This window comes from Musa acuminata, chromosome BXJ2-7 (genome assembly GCF_036884655.1).
Source record: "Musa acuminata AAA Group cultivar baxijiao chromosome BXJ2-7, Cavendish_Baxijiao_AAA, whole genome shotgun sequence".
In the NCBI taxonomy this organism is placed as follows: domain Eukaryota; kingdom Viridiplantae; phylum Streptophyta; class Magnoliopsida; order Zingiberales; family Musaceae; genus Musa; species Musa acuminata.
The window spans coordinates 1,395,889-1,419,002 of NC_088344.1; the positions used below are offsets into that span (position 1 = coordinate 1,395,889).

Sequence of the window (23,114 nt, forward strand, 5' to 3'; positions counted from 1 at the left end):
TATATATATATATATATATATGGGAGAGAGAGAGGACAGCTGCGTTAAAATCCGTGCAGGGTCTGTCGCTAGTCCAAAACGAAGATTCCTATAACACCGAAGAGGGAATGGAAATTTCCCGTCGGATTACCACTGAAGCTTGCAGTCTGGTGGTTGCCAGGTTTGGTGACAGGGAAACCAGCACGCAACAAGGTTGGACTATGCACAAGCTCTGTCATGCAAAGCAGTCTGTGTGCGTTGCAGAGTCTCTTCATACCGAGTTCCTGCACAGAGGGAGAGAGAGAGAGAGCGAGAGAGAGAGAGAGAGAGGGGGGCTGCTGGTCACCAGATATGGGCAGTGATATCTCCAGATTCTCCCATTGGCCATCACGATTTAGTTTACTTGCTGCTGCAGCTGGAACAATGCCTCGTCCTTTTTGTCAGCCAATGCTGCTGTCCTACAAACAGCTTCTGCTTCGGTGTCATCCTCGATTGCTTGTCTCCTTGTCAGGTCACTTCTCTCTGCAACATGAACAGCAAGGACAGCTTGGGTTTTGTCATCTGACAGGCCATCCTTAACTAATTGTTTTGCGGTACATGTTTTGTTGGATCAGGACAGCTCCAATGTGCGGACTCCGATCGATCGCGACTCTTCGGTCCTTTCGATTCGCATCTCTCGTGCTTGTTTGGAGGTGCTGATGGAATCCTGTACTTGAAAGACACTGCTTCGCGGCCACGACTGTCATGAACGCAGGAACCGATTTCGAGAAGGAATGTAGACATCAAAGTGCAGCAGTGGGGGGTGGGCCTCTATGGTCCCAAACCCAGGGAGTTCGAATCAACACTTCACGTTCGCAACCTGCTTGCTTTTATTCCTCTTCCGCCTTGACAGTCCTACAAAAGCGAGAATCGCCCCCAAACTCCAAAGGTTAAGTACAAGATTCAAAAGGAAAAGGAGAACACCCAGTATAAGAATTGGCAGAAACCAAGCTCCTCTCCATTGCCTTGATCCGGGGGAGTCACCAAGGAAGAGCAGGAGATGAGGGCCTTGTTCGGTGGCCTGGCATGCTTGTTCTGCATCGGTCTCCTGGTTTCCATGGCAAAACCTGGTGCAGCAACAAGAATTATTGCACCACCAGTGGCTGCTCCTACTGTGCCTTCACCAATGGCTTGGCCATTACACCACATGAAGCTGGATCCTTTCTATAGTAGCAAGAGAAGAGTGCCTAATGGACCTGATCCGATACACAACAGGTACTTGTGTGTTGTGCTATACTTGTTCTTGGTCATCTCTGATGTTGATCTCCTTCCCTACTGCTTGACTTAATAGAATGTTGAATTTTTGGTTCTTGAGCTTCAGATATTTTTGTCCATGAAGTTTTATCTAGCTTGGTTAATAGGATTAATATTTATGACATGCATGAGGAAATCAAATTCATGTTGCCATTAGCCTGTTCATCACAAGTAAGAGGGTTGGGAAAAAATGACTTCTGTTGATTTTGTGCATTTAAACCCCCCACATTCTTCCATCCTTCCTTCTTTTGATGAAATGATGGGGGATTTAGCTCATCACTGTCCTTTAGAACTTGCCACTACTTTGAAAGTATAAGCCAAACCATATAATTTGCACAGAAATGAAGAACTAAGCTCAGTTTAGAAAGAGTACTGAGCCCCAAAATGAAACTAAGAAACATAGACATGGCACACATGTAGAGGGCCTTCAGTGTTCGTGCACACTTCGTACATAACCTGTGCTCATCTCATTGTTATGATTGAGCAGACAAGTAGATAATGATTAGCCCCCCCTGCATGCAGATATCAATCATCATGCAGCATGAACTGGGTGGGTCCCATTAGGGAAACACCAAGCACTATCCACACCTGATCATTACTACAAAATCAAATTGGTGATGGTTGATGGGTGCACCTGAGTCTAATGATTGCCTCCACAGTGTTGTCCATGTCTCACCACCATTCTTTGCATGTGGTTTTCAGGAGAAGTGGGAAGTCAGGAAGACCTCCAGGAAGAGCATGAGGACCAGAGGCATGCAAGCTTTCTTCGCTTGGAAGATGGATTACAGGATTTATATGGATCTCATCTTAAATGCATCTAACAAATGTGTCATCTTTAAACACTCCCAGAACACTAGCCATGATATCCTTGCTTTTGCCAAAGTGCTGTTCTTTATGGAGATTTTGAAGGTGGTGGGGTGTTTAAAGAGTGCAAGCTTCACCAACACAAAATACCCACTCAAGATTCTTGACAAACATGGGAAGACCTTTCGCTGTTGCTTTACTGACCTCCTTTATTCTGAGAGTGAGAGGTAGAAAGAGAGAATGAAATGGAAGAAACAACATGACCTGTAACAAATGCATTCAATTGAAGCTAACAGTCTGGTTTTCTTGTTTCCTTGTCTCCTTGTAAGCAGCTCTAACAACTAAAGAGCCTTTGGATTTGTTCTAATGCCAACTCTACTTTTCTTTGATGTGTCTCTATCACTCACTTTGGCATTGCTGTTTTGTGTTCACCAAGGATGCATGGGAATATATGTACTTTGGTAGCAATCAGCTTATGAACAATAGAGTAATCCAAAGATAGAAAAAGAGAAAGAAGTAAAGAGCCATTGTCATGACTTCCTTTTCCCTTTCCCTTTTCCTTGCTTCTTTTCTTGCAGTATTTTGAGTTGAACGAATTGAAGGACAGCTTGAAAGCAGCAGAGACCAAGCACTGTCAGGGACAGTGCCAGATGATGCTCTCCTTGTCACCAAGCCTCTCTATGCTCTAATAACACTCTTTGCATCAACATTTCTACCATGAATCAGATGTATTCATATTCATTCTTCATGTCTATATTTGATAGCTGATCATAATGCCTCTTGCAAAGGTACATATATTAAGTTGAGAAGAAATTTGGGTCAGATATTGCAGAGCAAGCTCTTATTGCTGATGTTGTACCAAAAAGATGAATAAATTCTATCACATCTTTGATGAGATCAAATAAGGGGTTTTAGCTGATGAGTCTCACACATGTCATACAACCAGTGAGCATATTATCAACATACAAAGTCTGTACAACAATTCCATCTCCAAACTCAAACAGTACAGAATGCATACTTGACCATAAAAATATCAAACTGATTGTGCCACTGTAAGGAGGCAACTTCAACTCATAGAGAGACTTCTTATGAACTTTATCTGTTGTAGAGTGCATAACTTGAAATTTTTGTGGCAGCAATAGTTTTTACATAATGCGGAGAGAAATCTAATTTTCGTAAGATAATACGTATTTTCACACAACAATCTAGGTCTTTAATGGATGTTGTTTGTTCTTGTACCATGAGAATTATTATGCCTGCAGACCATATGCAATACCAACCATCAGATAGGTCATTGAAGATTGTTGATAGTGTTGTGGCCTTAGTTATACAGACAACATGATGCAAAATGCATTACTATATTCCTCAAATTTTCTCATGAGAATTCTAGATTTTCTTGGCGAAGAAATGTTAGGTTCACTCAATCTCTTATTCTCAAGGATCGATTTCAATTATTTTCAAGATGGGAACTTTGGAGCCTGCATTTTTCATAATCTAAGTTGTGATGATTCATCTACAATAAAAACTAAAAGCTGATTGTAAGAAATGATTCCTTTAAATTTTGAGAGCCCATCTTTCAGATTCTAAGAGATCACATCAAACCTGAAAAAGATTTCCAAGACAGTATTGGGCCGTTTCGGTCCGGTTTATATGTCGGTTCTCTCGGGCATTTGCCGGACCACATGATACGCATCATCGACGCGCGCCGCTTGCGACTCATGAGAGCAGATCGCGGCGGCGTACTAGTAAAGAAGGTGGCCTCTTTCTTGACGACCCACCACCCACACCCCGCCTTTCTCCCCTCCTGCGCCGTTCCACTCCGTTTCGTCGCCGGCCCCTCCGGTCCCCCCGCAGCCGTCGCCATGGCCGAGGCCACCGCCGTGTTGCAGAAGAAGCGCACCCTCCGGTCCCAGATCCGGAGAGCGCTCAAGATCTTCCCTCCCGCTCAGCGAGAGCAAGAAGGTACCCTTTTTTCCTTCCTCTTCCGCGTTTACAATTCATTAGGTTCGAAATTGGGTCATCTCTTTTCCTGCCATCACGAGGAGACGCCCCGATAGTACTTCGTCCCGGCCTTCGGGTCTTCAAATATTCTTTAGATTCTGTGTTGGATCTTCGTCCTCGAGGTTCCATTCTGGTGATTCTTGGTTGGTTGTCGTCATTATGATGGTTCGCATCACGACCGCCATGTGTTTGTATTTTTATCTAAGCGTCTTATTGTGTGTGCTTTTTTGTTTCCAAATTTTCGACTGTTTTCTTATATCTGAAACGTGTAATCATTAGTTTGAAGTTCGTTGTCGTAGCCGGTGGGATTGAAGTTGCATCTGCTTGAATAAGTACACATTTGTTGTGTTGTAAACTTAAGGTTAATCCTACTTAGCACCAAACCTTTAGATTCTAAGATGGTCGTTCGAAGTTTTTGATTTACAGGTTACTTAAGTGGGTTACTTAAGTGAGCTTTTTATTTCACAGTGAACAAATAGCAAAAGAAGTTTTACCAAACCAAATACTTGTTACTAGCATCTAGTGCCAGGTTTCCATAAAACCAATTAGGAATCGAAGAATTTCGATATTGTTATACGTACTGTTCTTGAATTGCTGCTGAATAAGACAACTTATATAAGACATCTCCTTGCTTACTTAAGGATCCTAAAAGCTTCTTAATTTTGACAAAAAAACATGTGCTAGGTTTCTCTCTTCTCCACAGACTTCATCTATTGTTCTGGTAATTGATTAGTTTCTGCTAGTTCCTGTCCATCTATCCATTGTGGAAACTTGTTTAGTGGTTCCTAATCTTTTTTCAGCTACTTCTCTAGAAGTTGCATAAGACATTACTTGCTCAATTTGAGATTCTGAGTCGCAGTTCTCCTTTCACATTTTTCCTTGTCAGAATTTACCTCCTGTTTATTTCTTTGGATATCACAGCAGTTTTACTTTGTCTCAGATGTGGCAATTCAAAATCTTGTACTAAATTCACCTTGGTTCAAGTCTAGTAAAGGATTATGTGCTTATATAAGTTGTGAGGCACTACGTGAAGTTGATACATCAAAAATTGTGGCAGAAGTTTTAAAGAACTCTGATGCTGGTATTTTTCTCTATCACTTTTTCCTATGTATTAATTTTAATAACTCGTTTTAGTTTTTTGGTTTCTTTTCTTGTGATAATTATTTATTTGATGATAATTGAATGGCTTTGAACCAGATGAATAAACCCTGACATTTTTGCTACACCTGATCATGTCTATTACATTAGTTCTGTGAATTCTTTATAACAAGGTGATCACATTAAGATGCTTCATATCATGATCTTATGTTCTCTCTTGTACTAATTATGTGGTGCATATTTAAATGCTCTACCTCAATCCTTATCTCTGTGATTATATTGCAAACTAAAACCTATGTTACCAGAAGTGCCAACGAGTGCCAATGCAGGTGTAACTAAGTGGCATGATATAGATATAATATTTAGGTAGGAAGTACCAAGTAAGAATCAATATTATGCAGTAAGCAAGACTGAAGACAAGTGCAAAAGCATCAAGTTTAAGGATACTAAATGCCGAAGAGGAGAAGATTTGTTATGACGAAATAAAAAAAAGGGTCCGAGAGATGCCTGTGATGATGTGAACACTAATGATGTTGACGATGATGTGGTCGAATTTGATGATCATTAGCGCTCTTAGATTGATTGATGTTTGACTTTTTATTGTTTTGTTATTTATATATCAACTAATTAAATAATCGCTAGACATCTAATTAATGGTGATCGTTTTGTATATGTAGTGATATAGAACTTATGTTTCAACTGAAGTTATTGTTTAATCATTAATTTTGTCCTTAAATATATTTCTATAATTTTTGTAGGGTAAGCAATTTCATTTGTTCATACGAGCACCTAGCACCTTGGGAAAAAAGTATTTTGGTGCCTTATAGTGTTTAGTGCTTTTGATATATACTAATAACTTGTATTTCTATATAGTATATAAGGAAACATAACTATTCTAAAAACCATTTTAAGTATATATTGTTTTATTTCTTTATATCTTATTTTCATATCTTCTCCTCCTCTTTTTCTTCTCTTCACTTCTCTTTTCCTTTTTCCTCTGTTATTCTAGTCGATGGATTGGTTGATATGTGATTATTGCAAGGAGACTATAAGAGTAACTGAAAGGGATATACATGGGATTCTAAGTCTTGAATAATTTGGTATCTCCCGTCATCCGTAACAGTGGAGTCCAGGTACATGTGGACTTCTCATATTCTCCTTTGACTCCACACCTTTCCTTCTTGCCCGTCACCACTTCCCCTCTTTTTTTTCTCCCTCTTTCTTAAGATGCATTTGTAATACTAGGGATGGCAACTACTTATAAATCTTATGCACTGATGTTCACTCGATCAACCATGATCCAGTAAGTACCTAGGTTCAACTCTCGCAACTAAGGTTGTTACACACAAAAATGATGTTTTCATGCACATATACAAACACATATATAGAAATTATGTGTGCATTTCTGTGGTTTAGAAAGCAGGTTTCTAACAAATTGCTTTGTAAGTGATTTTTTTAGATATGATTGTTATATTTCCAGAAGATAATTATGTAGAATGTCTAGAATGAACTTCTGATGTATTTAGGTGTTTTTCTGAGCAAAGGTTTCTACTGCTTTATGCAACACTATGATTCCACCATGATTACATTAGTCTTGACAAGTGAAAAGAGTATTGGAAGCTAGATGACTGTTACAGTTGAATCACACTTTTTCTTGAACCATGGCCTGTTTGTCATGATGCTGAGGGTATCATGGAATGTTTTACTGCTAGTTTTACATGTTTTACTGAGGTGATATTGAATTTGGTTATAAGCATTGATGCATATCTTGGGAGATCAAATTGTGACAAAATTTTATTTCATATGACGAAAGAGTCATATAAAAACAAAAACATGATTGTGTTGAAGATGACAAAATACTGTCGCAAACTGTTCAGTGAATCTCCTATAAATTTTATAGGCATCATGATTTGATGACTATCTGTTAACTCATGGTTTCATCCTACACGTATGCTTACTGTTCATTTTCAAGTCAAGAACATGGCATGCAGGTAAAGAAAATGCTATATGTTCCAAGGGTTGAAGATAAGAACAGCCATATGAGGATGCTCAGAATCTCAAATATTGAAGATCTAGTAGCAAATTCAATGGATATACTGGAACCTTCTCCTGTTGATGCTGATCAGAATGAACGTGAAGATGGTAAACTTACTAATAATAAAGGCTTTTCTTCCTCTCATTTCATGGTTATCTTGCTATCTGTGCATCATGAATTATTGAATTGTAAATTGCAATTTAACTTCTGCACATTATATTATCATAAGCTAGATGTTTGTGTTCTATTTTAAGTCTATTAAAGAATTGATGTATCAATGTGAATAACATGGGAAGTGTATCATATCAGTATATACGTTAGCGTGCCAAGTAACACTCCATATCCTTAAGTTTAGGTCCTTTTTGTTTTACCTCGGTGGTTCCTCTCTATGTGCTTATCTGGTGGGATGTCATGACAGTCAATTACCTGTTTTCCAATTTTCTCTATGCCCCTTTCCTTTGGAGTCCTTGTTTAATAGCTTCAAAAAAATGCAGAAATCCTTATTCTGTTTGACTGGATTGATGAGTAAACTTTCTAAGAGGACATTCCTACACTTCAATTAGATGATAAACGAGGGAAATTTGTGCTCAAACGCTTTTAACTTTATTAGTTTCATTATTTTTTAAATTGCTTCTAGCTAATGTTTAATGCCATCTTGAATGCTCTATCTAAAATTGAATCTAAGTAACCTGTATTCTTATTTGACCTATGATCAACCTATCTCTAAGTTTAGCTTGTAATCTATTATGTTTGTACTTTGTAGACTCTTCTTCACCGTAGAAGATTGTAATACATAGTTCATCAGAAATTCAAGGCTATAGTCAGGGTTCCTTATTTCGTTTGAACCGGTATCTGACATATATATTATTTCCCATTGCAGTTATGCTGGCAACTCAACCAGTTGACCTCTTCCTTTTACCTGGTAAATCTATTTGATTTATGTTCTATAACTTAAAAAAAAATTAAAAATTGAGTTTTCCTATCCTTTATTATGACTTGCAGGACTTGCATTTGACAGACACGGAAGACGTCTAGGTCGTGGTGGAGGGTAGGGTTCAAATGTTCCATATCTTTATTACAATGTACTTTTTCAATTCAATTCAATCAACTTGTTACATAGAACTTGACTTCATGTGCTTTGCATTAAGTTCTACCTTGTGATGATTCACAATATTTTTTTGCATGCACAACATGTCGAGAAATATCGGATTTTTGAATCAAGTGTAGATGCAATCAAATACTTCTTCTTGAATTGTGGTTAAGAATATTGCGATTAGAGAGATTGGTTAGGACATGGTATAACATCCCGTTTTAGTCCCACATCAGAAGTAAGCAAATACTTAGATTAATCTGTAAGACTATGGTGTACTATCGTAACTTGAGATTAAACATTTTTTGGCTAGTGGTTCAAACCCTTAATGTATTAGTTATTTCATCAGATAGAATTATGGCATTGGTAGTTGACTAATACCTAGAACAGTGGTTTAAATAGGGTGCTTGAGCGCTTGCCTAAGTGCTTGGGTGAGGTGAGGCGAGGCTTGAGCACCTCAAAGATTGACTAGGCGACATGCTTTAGTGAAGCGTCGCCTAGGCGCTCGCTTGAACCCAAGCGTCTCGGGCGAGCGCCTGGTTGAAGCAAAGCAACTAAACCAGACTATCAAGTCTGGTTCGATTGAACAATAGCCTAGTTGGTTCGATTAAACCAACTAAGCTATATGTTACTAAACTAACCCCCACGACCCCGAGCCATAAACCCTAGCACAGTCGTTGCCTCCGCCGCCGACGCATAGGACCGATGCTTCCTTTGTTGCTACAGCTTTCGTGTGCAGCTCCTTCCATTGACGTGGGAGGACCGAAGCTTCTTTCGCCACCGATGGACACATCTGAAGCTTTCTCCGCCCATGACGTTGTCGCCCGCAGCTTCCACCACCATTGTTGTCGTTGTCCGAAGCTTTCTCCGTTGCTGTTCACAACTTCCTCCACTTCCTCCGTCGTCGTCGCTTTCGTGTGCAGCTTCCTTTGCCACCGACAAACATATCTAAGCTTCCTCCGCCCATGACGTCATCGTCCACAGCTTTCATCGCTACCGCTACCGCTACCACCGTTCGAAGCTTTCTTCATCGCTACTACTGCCATCCGCAGCTTCTGCTGCTTCCTCCGTCACTGCTGCTTATGTGTGTTGCTTCCTTTGCCACTGATGGACACATCTAAGCTTCCTCGGCCCATGACATCATTATCCGCAGCTTTCGTTGTCGTCGCCACTATCGTTGTTCGAAGCTTTCTTCGTCGCTGTTGCTACTATCCGTAGCTTCCTCCATTGTTATTCCTGTCGTCCGAAGTTTCCTTCGCCATCGCCATCGTTGTCTGTAAGTTCCTTCGTCATCGTTGCCCTCTCTTTCTCCACTTACTCACCATTGGTGACTCTTTTCTCCCCTCTAACTACTATTAATAGTAGATTAAATATTGTTAACAATAGATTGTTAACTACTGTTATCATATAATAGCACTTATTTAGATTTTAGCACTCCTAATCTCTATTTATTTAGAACTATTATTAGGGTTTCAAGATTAAATACTATTTTAATTATATTATTTATATTTTAATATTTTAGAGTGTCTCGCTTCGCTCGGGTGAGCATCTAGTGCCTCGGGTATTTTGGAAACTTGACGTCTTTTGGTGCCCAGTGCTTTCTAAATCACTAACCTAGAATTAAGGTATGATGAGGGTCTTAAGTATGAAAAAGTTATCTGTTGATGGGGTCATAGGATACATCATGATATGGAGCCACCAGTGTGTTAGGCCTCGTGTGTACTAAGCTAGGGTTGAGTTATGCTATTACCTTGACAAGGATGTCAAACTCTTAAGTGAGGGTGATCGTAATACGTGATCTAGTCCCACCTTGGAAGTCAACAAATACTTGGATTTACTTATAAGAGTTTGATAGGGGTATTACTAACTTTAGCCAAAGTATTTTGGGTCAGTGGGTTTGATTCAACAAAGTTAATAGGATAGTTTTCTCATTAACGGTGGTGACATGTTTAGACATGCTAAAGAGTATGCATCATTCTAGCTTACTAGAAGGATCATAGCATCGAAATTTTATTTGTTATTTTACTTCAATGATATTGCACTTGGCAACCTGATATTTTGTGGTCATTTCTAGTAACTTAATATTTTTGCCGTAAGATCTAAAGTTAAGGTTCATGATCCTCTTGCAATATAATATTTAATTGAATCATATTCTTCCTCCCCTCGTTACCTACTGTGAACTTAATATTCAATCCTGCCATATATCTCTTTTCATGGTGCACAATTTACGACAAAGTCAACCAAATTATATCATATAAACTGCATATTATCTTTTTTATATACTGTTAACCACATTCTGACTTTTGAGTGCTGTGCTGCGCACGCTAGATACTATGATGTTTTCCTGCAGAAACATGAAGAGCTTGCCAATCAGCAAAAGTGGAAACAGCCACTCCGAGGTACATCATTTTCAACAACTATGATTTTATATTGCATTATTGTCATGACCGGGTCTGATGGGCTAACTGGCTAATAACTCCATTTTGATCCTCAACGACGGACCAAAATGCTTAAGCAGGAGGTAACGTAGTACACTCATCAGGCCCTTGTAAGTTAATCATACGCATTCCCCACTTCCGATATGGGACTAATGAGATATTACATTATCCCTAACTCAATTAGCTTGACGAGGAAATTAACTCTGTGGTGGCTCCACGCCGTGATGAGTTCTCTGACTCCATCCACGGGTAGTCCTTTCCTACTCGAGCCCTCTCACCCTGCCCTAATGCTAGGTCGGCTCTGATACCAAATGTCACGACCCGGGTCTGATGAGCTAACTGACCAATAACTCCATTTTGGTCCTCAACGGCGGACCAAAATGCTTAAGCGGGAGGTAACGTAGTACACTCATCAGGCCCTTATAAGTTAATCATACACATTCCCCACTTCCGATGTGGGACTAATGGGATATTATAATTATATCAAAAAAAAAAAAGTGTTGTATTGGCATCCTCTTGTGCTAATAGTGATTAATGCCCAACAAGATCCCACAAGGCCTGTTAAAATGCTAACACTTAAATGACATCTGTCACAGGCATTGATCAGAGGTGTAATTACATGGAACTGTAACATAACCCACTGAAAATGTTCTTTGTAGTTATTAAATGTTATGGGATCTCAAATATTAAAGCCTATAATCTGTCTTTTCTTATCTAAATTTGGCTCCTTGCAGTTGCGCTTGCCTACTCTGTGCAAATTGTGGATGATGACTTGATTCCGACGACTGTGACAGATGTTCCAGTTGATGCTGTTGTTTCAGCAGATGGTGTGATTCCGATCAGTCCTGCTGCTTTGGAGAGGATGTAACACAATTTCTTGATATGTTCATTCCATTCTGTTTCTAATGGACGTCATACATGGAAAATTTTAGCTTTCTGAACCAGTTGAGTTTCTGTACCATGAGCTTACTAAAAATGCTACGGTCTCCTTCATGTCGAACATTATTTAGTTTTTGGACCCTTAGACGAAGAGAAAATGAAACTGACAGTCGTGATAGGATGTGTAGGAATGACATGAAAACAATGAGTAAGAAGGTAATTTTAATATCTAAATTATGTTTTTTTTATTATGTTATAATTAAAATTTCTTAATCGACTATTATGATGGTAGTGGACGACGACATCATCGGTGGTTGCAAGGTGTTGTTGTGGTGGTGATTAGTGAGAATAACGTGATAATTGATCTTGTCGATATAGATTTAAATATCAGCAACCGACGTCGGAGTGGTGGTGTGACGATGGTTTGATAATGGTGGTGATAGATCTCGGGGATGTCCTTACGATAGGTGGGATGAAGTCTTAGAGGTGGAATTAAGGGACTTATACGACTTCTTGTAGGGGGAGGACTACTACAACTTCCTCACCCCGCAAGAAGTCCCTCAAGCACCACCTCTAAAATTCCACATTATTCGTCTTAAAGGACATCCTCAAGATCCACCACCACCATCAAATCGTCACTGCTACAACGACCACTGCCCCTACCTCAGTTGTTAATGTTCAGATCCATATCGCCAAGGGCAATCATTACATTGTTATCGTTGACCATCATCACAACAACCAACCGTCGCCCCGATAATTTCATCATCCGCACTACCACAATAGTCAACTGAGAAGTTTTAATTAAGATATAATAAAAAAAAACATAATTAGGATCTTAAAATTAATTCTTTATTTATTATTTTTATGTCTTGATTATAATTTTAATTAAGACATAATAAATGACAAAACTAGCTTTTTTTTAGGAAAAAAGGGAATAGAAGAAAGCCGTCGATCCCTGTGGTTAAATTCATTGATAAAAGAACGGCTACAACTTCCCATCGTTACTGGAAGTTGGAAATAATATTTACTGTATAGATGATCGATGTGCAGTAACAAATGAAATACGTTTTTAAATTACAATCATCTGCAGGCATCTATTCCTGCTAGAAGCGGCCACCCCATGCATCTATCATGTTTATTAGGAAGATTCTACGCGGAGTAGAATGCTGTCCTAAAATAATCTCTCTTCTCCAACCTTTCAACTCTCTATTATAATTGAACAAAATATAAGGTTTCCTTTTCTTATTCCTTATCAGCAATCGAAGTATCAATCTGTGGAGAACATTTAGGCAGCACCCGTACTTCTGGTTTCGCCAGCATTATGCAATCAAAGGTTCAACCAAAGGAATGGAAGAGGAGTCCGTAAGTTTCATCGTATACGTGACGACAGCAGAAAGAAGAGCACAAGCAGCAGGAACTGCTCCGATACCATATCTTGTAATCGAGTAATTGACACTGACATCGGATGAACCTGAAGAGAGAATATTATTGTCAGGTGGCGATCTTACTGACAAGCTGATTGCAGTTGTAAAAGCTGCTGATAGATTAAGCACGATACAATGAATCTGAAATTTATAAGCTTATGATATCAAAGAGCTATAGTAATTCATCAGAGTTGATCCCAATGGCAAGTCTTTCTAAGGCCAACTTAAGCAGGGCAATATTCAAGTTGATTCTTGGATCTATGCTTCTCTCTATTTTCACTCTGCAATAATTATATGGGCGATGTTGATTCTGCTAAGGTACGGGGGAGGATCACAAGTGAAATCAAAAACATAAGATAAAGAGTATAGCAAAATATTTTAAGAAAACCTTGTTAAATGATAAAACAAAATTATCCAAGATTACAAACTAGCACAAAGAGTAATCATGAATTAGATTAGTTTGGGTAAACTAGTTAAGTTTGATTAGGATAGCATTTATATTTGGAATAAAAGCCAAATGAAGCATGACGATGGTCACAGTTCAGAACAAAATTATGTGTAGCAGCAAACAAGTAAAATGAATTGTCTGATGATTACTTGCATATAACAAACATATGTAACTTTAAACTTCTAGCCCTACTTAGGGCATCTTTTAACAAGATAGATGATGGTATATGAACCCATTATTTTAACATAAAGGCGTATGTAAAACCTACTGATGTTTTACCTTCATATGACTCGAGAGCATATAAAGCAAGGCCGCATGACAATTTATCTAGAAAACTTAGTGATCCATAAACAAAAGCACATCCGTTTAGATCTTCACCAACCAGGGTACTTTCCATGCTAATTCCAGTCACCTGCCTCAGAAAAAAATACAAAATAACAAATAATTCATTTAAATTAGACAGTCACCTGATGTGTTCATGGTTAAGATTAGGCAGTTGTTAGATAATTCATTTGAATCTCAACAATGTTCAAGAAGTTCAGAAAAATACAGGTAGCTGCTCTAGAACCATGAAAACTTAAAAAGATGTTGAATATATAGAGATACATAAGAATTAATAGCTGATTGACAAATATTTTATCATCAAGGAGTAAACTGCTCCAGCAAAAAAATTGTACAGAGAACCAAGGGAGTTCATCATCCTTAATAATAAGACCAACATGTGGACTCTCTGAGGTCTAACAAACATCAATGTGCTAATTCCAACATATGTACATTATTCCACTTAAATTCATGTGGTCAGGCAGAGTGCAATGTTTTATTAAATGCATTAGAACTAATTCTGAGTAATTAAAAAGTATAGCTGCTCACCCTAAGTATACAATGTAAATGTATTTGAGCATAGGTTGCTACTCACATCTTTGTAAATGTAACAAAGGTTAATGGCAACTGTGCCCGTGGATGCAGGAGGAGATAGCAACAGAATGAGTGTCACTTTCTAATATATGTGAGAAAAGCAACAGAACATCACGAAAGGTTATAGCATAATAGGGGTGATATTCTAATAGAACATGACAAGATGTAGGTCATAGAACAATTGTGAAAGATTTGTTTTATAAATTGATCAAGTTTAACTGGACATAAGTTCAACATGACGAAAATTGCATTCAGTTCATGACAGGGAAATCTGGGATTCCAAAGCTATGCGATTTAATTATCATACCATCATCAACGCATTAGCAGCACCAACAATTATTGAGAGTATGTATATATAGTTGTGCTTGCTAGGTGGAAGAACAAATATTCCTGCACCGGAGAACACCCACAAGATGGCTCCAGCAGTAAAGAATAACTTAAGACGCCACCCAGACCATCTGATCTCCTGCATTAAAGACAAGGAGTAACTATTTGGAAACAAGAAATGCTACACTCGTACAGGGTATCACTATAGAATAACCAAGTAAAACCTGCAGAATGACAGACACCAGAAGGCTGCAAATATAGATAATAGCAGGCACCTGGAAAGGAAAGTTAAATGAGATTATATTCAAGCAATCACCTTAAAGATTCCACCTAAAACGTAAATTTTTTTAATTAAAAATGCATGAAGGAAATAAGTCAGCTTTCCGGCTTAGAGTTCTATGAACATACTCTCAAACAAGTTTCTAAGGGAAATTTTGAACAACAATAACTCCAAGCTCAAATTTTGCTTCCATGCAGTCTGAGAGAACTAATTGTAGAGCTCACAAACCCCAAACCTCAATTATTCACCTTTTTGAAAATATACACAATATTTGTGACTGGAATTATTTAATGACAATTAGCTTAGCAGAGGTGGCTTCTAGATATCCCTAGTTTTAGTAGGCTTCTAGCTCAACCACAAGTAAATATGTACACGTATATATTTTCTACACAGATTTGGTTGTAGTTAATGAGTAATTTCCAGAAAATTTCTAATCCTTACCAAAGCCTTTGATGAATCGCTCATGCCCAATTCATTAGTGACATAAAAAGCAAGCAGTGCCTGAAAAAGCCCAGAAACATTGTTAAAATTCCAAATAAAAGCCCTAGTTAAACTTTTCTCCAACCATTCTCGGGCATAGAAGTATGAATTCCTTTATTTGGAATTCAAATGCATCCTTGATAATTGAGGTTGTAAATGTTACGTGCAAGTAAATAATAAAAAAATAGAAATAGATCAAGTGAAAAACAGAACAAAAATAAAATATGTGGACAATGAAAAACTGATGGATACAAAATATAAAGAATAATTCAGATCATTTCCTAATAGGGTCTAGATGTTTTCCTGATTTACATAACACAATAGATTGGCCATTTGAGCACACATTTAGGTTATGCCAAATTGTACAAAAAGACATATCTTTGATGAGAAAACTTCGAGGCCACAACTTCATACCTACTACTGTGAGAGACAACTACTAACCAGAGAAAATTGAGATCTAAATATGACATTTTGCAAGTTCTTTTGGAAAATTTCACATAGGATCCACAGTGTATATTCCAATTAAACAAAACACCTATTTAGAGAGGCATATAATGAATAAAGGTCTTGGTTGGTCAAAGACAAAATTCATTATATGTCTTGGTTGGTCAAAATAAGATTGAGAGAATAAGCTGAAAATAGTATTTGGAAACATGTAACAGTGCAGTAATTGGAAATTGTGGATTATATATAATTACAAAAAAGTACTAATTTTGGAATAGCACCAATAGTGGATAAAACTGAAAACATTGCTTTGAGGTGCATTAACAAAATAAGAAAAATTAATCTGCAATATGGTTGGGTGATACAGTCAGATACAAATAATATGGTTTACCATAATGAATTTGATCTTGGTCCAGCTTGCAATTTCTCATTTCTTGAATAAGAAATTCTTTAAAAGCTAATACGTACCTTGTAAAGCATAAGCCTATAAATTACTTAAGTATATTCAAGCAATACATACATACATACATACACACACACACACACACACACACACACACACACACACACACATATATATATATATATATATATATATATATATATATATATATATATATATATTTGTGCTATATTTGTTGCAAACCATAATTCTATGAGCAGATTTGAAATTTTTTAACGACCAACCAAAAAATTCAGGAATGAAAATGATGCCTTTGTCAGGAAACAACCCAATGGTACATATCTTGGCATGAATGTAACAACATAATCAGATCACTGATGAATTTTGTGCTATAAACATATTTATGAAAATTCAGGCAACACACTTATCAACCAATAGAGAAGAACTTCTTCATTATGTTCTATAGGAACAGAACTCATAAATAGAATTAAAATTTATTGTTGATCCAGTTTTGGGAGATTATTTAGAATTACCCTTCAAAAATAATCTATGCCATATCAGCTAAAGGAAGTAATTGAAAGAATTTCAAATCTTGAAAATCAATCGGTTCTTTTTGTTAATCTATATCTCAAAACTGTCATTCTAAAATTTCGCCCTAGCTTTGTGGACAAAATTAAACAAGAAGTAAATCTGTGCTATGATTCAGCAAACTTTTGAGCTATAGAACAAACAATATGGGTAAACCTAGCGACATACACTTTAAAATAAAACATAGATTATTGTTTGACAACAAAATAAAGCAAAAAACAATATATGTGGCTGAAATATCATTAAAATTCTAAAAATAAGCAACAAATTATTTGATTTAATTTAAAACAATCACAAACTAAGACCAGAAATGGTTTTTGACAGACAGTACCTAACCTATGTGATTGATGCTGCTATTTTCTGATTAACTTATTTTTCCATGTCAAAAACACAGATTAGAAAGAGGGTCAATATGAAGTAGTATTTCTTCTTCTCCTATATTTAACTTTAGAAGAACAAAATTAAGTCATTACTGCTCCTATTCCTTCTATTCACAGTACTCAACTCTCAAGCAAGGAGATGCATCTCAGAAAGTAAAGGAAAATCATTCCAATTAGATCCTAAGCTGCCTGATTCATCTGAAATAAGCACATAAAGATTCACAATAATTTCTAAGACAATTTTCAAATTGTTAACCTGTGAAACATTTGTCACTAGCCGAGTGAGTGTATAAACAAGTGCAACTTGATAGTAGAGTATTTTCTTGAACCAGTGGGCCCATGAGATCCTGGAAATTTTTTTGCATTGGATTTCCTGCTTCAACCTATATTAAATAAAGGTACAAAGGTTCAGATGGAAATGAACTATGATTTGAATGTTAACAAAACAATAAAAAATGACATACAACAAATAAATAGCTTACCGTGGTTCTTTGACACCAACTAGGAATAAGACCACAAAGAAGCATCCAATGAAAATGGACAAGTATGCAATCCAGCGGTACTAAATGATTAAAGGATATATAAGATGAAAGAGACAAAAAGAGAGTATTTTTGGACTGTGAAAGTGAACATATACCTGAATCTTGATGTCAGCAGAGGCTCTGGAATTATAAACACTGAAAACACATAAAGCAACTGCATAGAGACTGAGATTGGCTACCTTCAATAACCATCAGATTGACAATGAATAAAGTTTAGCATTCATCAAACCACTTATCATGATTTAAACACTTTTGACACTTGAGAAAGCATGAAGCAAAAAGAAAGTTAAGTATGAACCAAGGGAGGTACAGGATATGACCATTGTGAAGGCATTTCGACAGCTTGCAAGTGCAACTCTGCTTGTAGGATCAAGAGTGATGCAATTCACCATGGACCTTGAACAAAAAAAAGAAATATCCTATCAATAAATATTCAAATATGAACTGCAAAAATAATAAATAAATGGAGTATTACATGTGTGAAACTTGGGTGACAGCCCAACCCACGTTGAAAATTGCAGCAAAAATGCTGTAACCAATAGTTTGCAGTGTAGGCGAGTTACTGCCTATGATTTTACAGAAGAGGCAGCTACCAAATACAGAAGAGAAAGAGACAGCAACCAGAAAAGATCCTCCAGCATGCCATAGTTTGAAGTGCCCGAAGCAGTCTATCTGATTTGTAGAACATGCTCAGAAAATGATTCACAGGATATAATCTATTAAAACTTATCAAAATAGATATTTGAGGTAGAATATTAGAGGAAGCAGCCTTTTGTAAGGTTGTTGCTTCACCTCTTTTCTTCAAGATTTCTAGCAAGATTCACTCTTGCCTTAAATAGATTTTGCTCCAAATATAGCAAACCAACAGACCAATCAAGATGAGGAAGAAAAAGCGATATTTCCTTATCAAAGTTCAATATCCACAAAAGTTGCTTAAATTTTTAGCTACTAGTGATATCCAGAAAATCATTGAAATGCCCTTTCACCAAAGGTACTTGCTCAGATAAATGATTTCCATTCATAATTTTGTTTGATTAGTTCAGCAGCTTACAAGCAATGAGTTTGTTTTCAGTTTTAACTCATCTATGAAGAGTCAAAACGCTCGTGATATTGTGTCTATTTGTTCAACATCAATAACAACGTTTAGAAACAGGGATGATCATTATGCGCATAAATCTCTTGTAGATGGCCAATGAATATTTATCATAGGTTATGAGGCAAATAGAAGATATAATTGGCCAACAACTTCAGATATTCTAGAGGTGACATAATTTACTGATAAGTATCCGAGGTAATGATGGTGCTCAAAATTATAAATAAGTTCATACAACAAAAGAAGGATTAAAAAACTTGGCCAGAAAAGATTGGAGGATCTAACCAAAGCTGCATCTATAGATAAATTAATGTCTTAATTAATGGATCAAATCCACCATGTTTCAATTTATTTATTAAAGGATCTCCCAAAAGAAGCATCTATACCAGTTCTCCAGCAAATACTGTAGCGAAGGCATCAGCAATTTGGCCAGATAGCATGACAATGGCTGCATCCCTGCAAGTAATCAAGTATTTGTTGAAATCAAACTCTAAACTACATACTTACAATTTTCAGAAAAAATTCTAAAAGAATTTCCGAGAGGACACAAAGAATATCTACAGCACAACAGAAAGAGCCTAATAATTTCTGGAATTATATAATCACAGATCATTGCTTAATAAGGAGCCTTGGAAAAATTGAACAAATGCATATGTATGCAAAGCACCTATTGTTTAGTCTTTAGAGCTAATATAAAAGGTAATCTGTCCACTCCTAAAAAAAGATGGGGGTTAACACAACTCAAGAAAACAAGAGAAAGTCTAGCTTAATCTGGATGACAATTTCTAATATAATGACAAATCTTCATCCCCAACCCGACTTTCAAGCCCCTTTCATATCAAAATGTATGTTCTTCTAGATACAAATAATGGAAGCTTATTAAAAAAAATCACCAAATTATTATGCTAGAGTGACGTGAGGCAATAAAGTCAATATTATCACGGTGAATAGCCAAGGGCTATCAAGGAGCCTAAGAAATGCACTATTAATGAATTTTGTTTGGAATGTATCTTAAACAATCAAAGATTGTAAGACCAGTGATTTAGAAAGTGATAGGTGCCAACGTTCGAAAATGCCCAAGGCGCTAGACACTTGCTTAGACGCCTGCCCAAGTGAAGCGAGATGCTATGAAATATTAAAATATAAAAAAATATAAAATATAATTAAATAAATAAAGATTAGCAATGCTAAAATCTAAATAGGAACTATCATACTATTAACAATATTTAATTTACTGTTAATAATAGTTGGAGGGGAGAAATAGTCACTAATGGTAGAAAGTGGGGAAGGAGAGGGTGGCAATAACAGAGGAACTTTCAGACGACGATGACAACGACAGCGATGGGGGAAGCTGCGAACAGTAGTAGTAGTGGTAGAGGAAGCTTTAAACAACAACAGCGGCGGTGGAGGAAGTTGCGGATGGCAACAGTAGGGATGGAGAAAGCATTGGATGGTGATAGCGACGACAACGAAAGCTATAGACACACAAGTAGGCGGAGGAAGCTTCATATGTATCCATTGGTGGCGGAGAAAGCTGCGATCCTCTCCCTCGATGGTGGAAGAAGCTGCACATGAAAGCAACAGTGGTGAAGGGAACTGCACACAAAAGCGAGACTTTCAGACCCATCCATCGGCGATAGAGGAAGCATCGATCCTGTGCGTCAGTATCGACAGCGGAAGCAGTGGCAGAGGAAGCAAAGGCAGCAGCTGCGCACGAAGTAGAGTTTATGGTTTGGGGTCGCGCGGGGGGGGGGGGGGGGGGGGGGGGGCGGGGTCTGCGTGCGCAAGTTTAGTAACATTATTCAGCTTAGTTGGTTCACTCAAACCACCTCAGCTACTGTTTAACCTAACACTTCGTTTCAATCGAGCACTCGCTCGAGGTGCTTGGCGCCTAAGTTCAGGCGAGCGCTCAAGTGATGCTTCACTGAAGCACACTGTCTGGTCGAGGTTTGAGGCGCTCAAGCCTCACCTCGCCTCACCCGAGCGCCTATTTAAACTCCTGTGTAAGACGAGATAAGAAGCACACAAAAGTAAAAAAAAAAAAAACAATTCTTATACAATCAACTATTGCATGGGAGACTGCAAGACTGTCTTATCTTTACTTCATGGAAATACAAAATAAAAGTAATTAAGTGAGAAAATAGGTGAAAAACAAATAAGAAAAAGGTTTGTTTACCAGGAAAACACTTCAGGAAAAAGTCCAAAAATGAAGCAAACAGAAAAGTGACACTCTATACCTTGGACTTAGTCCTATATCCGTCAGGAACAACAGCAAATAAGTAAACCAACATGCTGACGTGATATCATTTAGCATGTGACCAGCACCATACGAAAGTGCAGTTAATCTTCCTACAGGAGTCCCATTTTGTGCTTCTTCAGATGACGCGTCACCAACTAAATGACGAACCATTGTAAAATACAAAACGATAATTTTCTTGAAAATGCCTCTGGTTTAGTAGCCTGCATAGAGGAAGCAGAATCAGTCAACAGAAGGTTCTTGAATTGAAGTTATAAGCAAGTCTCATCATCAGAGACTACATTTAGTAAATCTTTATGGCATTATAAAGCAAGACAAGACAAGGAAGGCTATCATCTACCTTCCTTTTAACGAAATTTAGGGTATGAAGGCAGGCAAAATCATCTACCTTGATATTCGACTTTTCAAGGGAAATCATTTACCTTGTTGACTTGAGTAATTTCTCCAGTCATTCCATATCAAGAAAACTCCAGAAGGATGAAAAATCGCATTATCTACTAATCTGTATGTCACATTCCTTTACATGTAAAGAAGGTTTTGGCAAACAAGGAACCCCTGTCTTGCCTAAAGTTTTGCAGCAGTTCTTGAAAAATTGAAATCAAATTAATGGATAATAACACTAGTATCAATTTACTTCAACATCTTCAAAGCTGAAGAACCCACAGATTAACTATCCTATTCACGTTATACACAGAGGATATGTTAGTAGGTACCGCAGGTGAAATCAGCACCATTCGCCCACGTCGATAGAAATCAGCATCGTGCATAGCGCGCAAGACAGTAGGCAACGAATGAGACTCAAGAAAGTGCCATTCAAAGTCAATAAACAAAACTCAAGAACAAAACTCAAGACAATGAATGAGTTCTTGGAATCCACTCAGAGCATCAAACCCAGGTAACTTCACAAACCAATCGACACAAGACACGATAAACACCACCAAGGCAGTCGATCGCAGATCGTGCAACCAAGATTTGCACACAAAGAATCACCAACTGTTTCTGCGGAGGAGAAGAGGAGGCAACAATACCTGTTAGATCGGGCCAAGGGTTGGGACGATGAAGCCAGCGCTCGTCGCTCCAGTTTATATAGAGGATCGAATCAAACAAGCAGGAGATATTCCACATGATGGCGTGGAAATTCGTAGGCTTAATCCCCTCCTCTCCCATTTTCCGGCGTTCAATCGTTCTGTTCTTCACCACTTCAAGACGCATTTGCGCCATCTTTTCTTCTTCTGGCGGCGATCGGAAGCGAGGATCCCGTCCATTTCTAGTTCTAGTCGAACCTTCCAATTCCGGGATCAGTACGTACACGCGTCGACATGACAGCGGGTCGGGTTTTTTAAGCCGGGCTATGAAACCCGCTCGAGCCGGATCGAGAGCATGAATACAAAATAAGCATCCGAGTGGGATTTGGGATTAGTTTGGATGGTAATCGGGTTTAGAAGGTGATAGCGGATCCGCTAATGCGACTAAGTCGGGATGAGTTTGGAAATCAGTAGTTGGAGGAAATCTCGGTCTCGTGTGTTGGGAGTTTGAACATGGAACCCAGTAAACATTGGACACGTACTACCATTGCGTTTTGGTTGGACACGTTTCGTGGCATCACCGAGGGGACGACTCGCGAAGTCCACCATCGAAGCTATAATTCGTGTGGTAAGAGAACACTCAAGACGATATTTTGGAGACCTGAAAGTTTGCACGTCATGTTCGACCATTTGCATGCATCGATCCTATCTACTTATCCTGACATGCTTCATAACAGGTGTAGATGCAGAGAACCAAGCTTTGATGTGCGTTGGATGATCGAAGGTAGAAGATGATGAGCTTGAAATATCGAGGGCTTTTTTGGGCCTTCCACACCCTAATTTAGCATCCGAGAAGATTGCGACACAAGATCGATCATCCAAAAGATTGTG

At 38.0% G+C, this 23,114-nt stretch overlaps 2 protein-coding genes and 1 long non-coding RNA gene across 6 annotated transcripts; 2 read left to right on the forward strand and 1 right to left on the reverse strand.

Moving 5' to 3' along the window:
* Nucleotides 1–31: 31 nt before the first annotated feature.
* On the forward strand, nucleotides 32–2,463 carry LOC103990898 (uncharacterized). The gene is made up of 2 exons (XR_001979140.2): nucleotides 32–1,233; nucleotides 1,975–2,463. It is a non-coding gene; the product is annotated as an uncharacterized LOC103990898 (long non-coding RNA).
* A 1,235-nt stretch (nucleotides 2,464–3,698) lies between these two features.
* On the forward strand, nucleotides 3,699–11,798 carry LOC135616535 (5-formyltetrahydrofolate cyclo-ligase, mitochondrial-like). 2 transcript variants are annotated; one of them, XM_065115829.1, is made up of 7 exons: nucleotides 3,699–4,038; nucleotides 5,018–5,158; nucleotides 7,153–7,317; nucleotides 8,091–8,132; nucleotides 8,213–8,258; nucleotides 10,629–10,699; nucleotides 11,473–11,798. In XM_065115829.1, the coding sequence occupies exons 1-7, from the start codon at nucleotides 3,759–3,761 to the stop codon at nucleotides 11,604–11,606; spliced, it is 879 nt and encodes a 292-aa protein (XP_064971901.1). In that variant the 5' UTR covers nucleotides 3,699–3,758; the 3' UTR covers nucleotides 11,607–11,798. The 2 variants fall into 2 exon arrangements, with proteins under 2 accessions (XP_064971901.1, XP_064971902.1); XM_065115830.1 differs by lacking the exon at nucleotides 10,629–10,699.
* An 830-nt stretch (nucleotides 11,799–12,628) lies between these two features.
* LOC103990896 (uncharacterized) lies at nucleotides 12,629–22,389 on the reverse strand. 3 transcript variants are annotated; one of them, XM_009410187.3, is made up of 13 exons: nucleotides 22,227–22,389; nucleotides 21,179–21,401; nucleotides 19,328–19,397; nucleotides 18,324–18,520; nucleotides 18,169–18,244; nucleotides 17,944–18,027; nucleotides 17,789–17,868; nucleotides 17,563–17,689; nucleotides 15,453–15,512; nucleotides 14,956–15,006; nucleotides 14,712–14,870; nucleotides 13,769–13,901; nucleotides 12,629–13,088 (listed from the first exon to the last, which is right to left on the reverse strand). In XM_009410187.3, exons 2-13 carry the CDS (start codon nucleotides 21,349–21,351, stop codon nucleotides 12,937–12,939), a joined length of 1,362 nt encoding a protein of 453 aa, XP_009408462.2. In that variant the 5' UTR covers nucleotides 21,352–21,401; nucleotides 22,227–22,389; the 3' UTR covers nucleotides 12,629–12,936. The 3 variants fall into 3 exon arrangements, with proteins under 3 accessions (XP_009408462.2, XP_018684995.2, XP_018684994.2); XM_018829450.2 differs by lacking the exon at nucleotides 22,227–22,389 and adding an exon at nucleotides 21,912–22,220; XM_018829449.2 differs by lacking the exon at nucleotides 22,227–22,389 and adding an exon at nucleotides 21,621–22,220.
* Nucleotides 22,390–23,114: the final 725 nt, after the last annotated feature.

Bases quoted from the DNA above. Each gene is read 5' to 3' on its own strand.
- LOC135616535 (XM_065115829.1), top strand. From the start codon at position 3,759: ATGATACGCATCATCGACGCGCGCCGCTTGCGACTCATGAGAGCAGAT. The intron at 8,133-8,212 runs GTAAATCTATTT...TATGACTTGCAG, and splicing joins TGACCTCTTCCTTTTACCTG to GACTTGCATTTGACAGACAC. The intron at 8,259-10,628 runs GTAGGGTTCAAA...TGCGCACGCTAG, and splicing joins CGTCTAGGTCGTGGTGGAGG to ATACTATGATGTTTTCCTGC.
- LOC103990896 (XM_009410187.3), bottom strand. From the start codon at position 21,351: ATGGTTCGTCATTTAGTTGGTGACGCGTCATCTGAAGAAGCACAAAAT. The intron at 15,513-17,562 runs GTTAACAATTTG...GGGCTTTTTCAG, and splicing joins TAGTGACAAATGTTTCACAG to GCACTGCTTGCTTTTTATGT. The intron at 14,871-14,955 runs GTTTTACTTGGT...TCTTTAATGCAG, and splicing joins TGGTGTCTGTCATTCTGCAG to GAGATCAGATGGTCTGGGTG.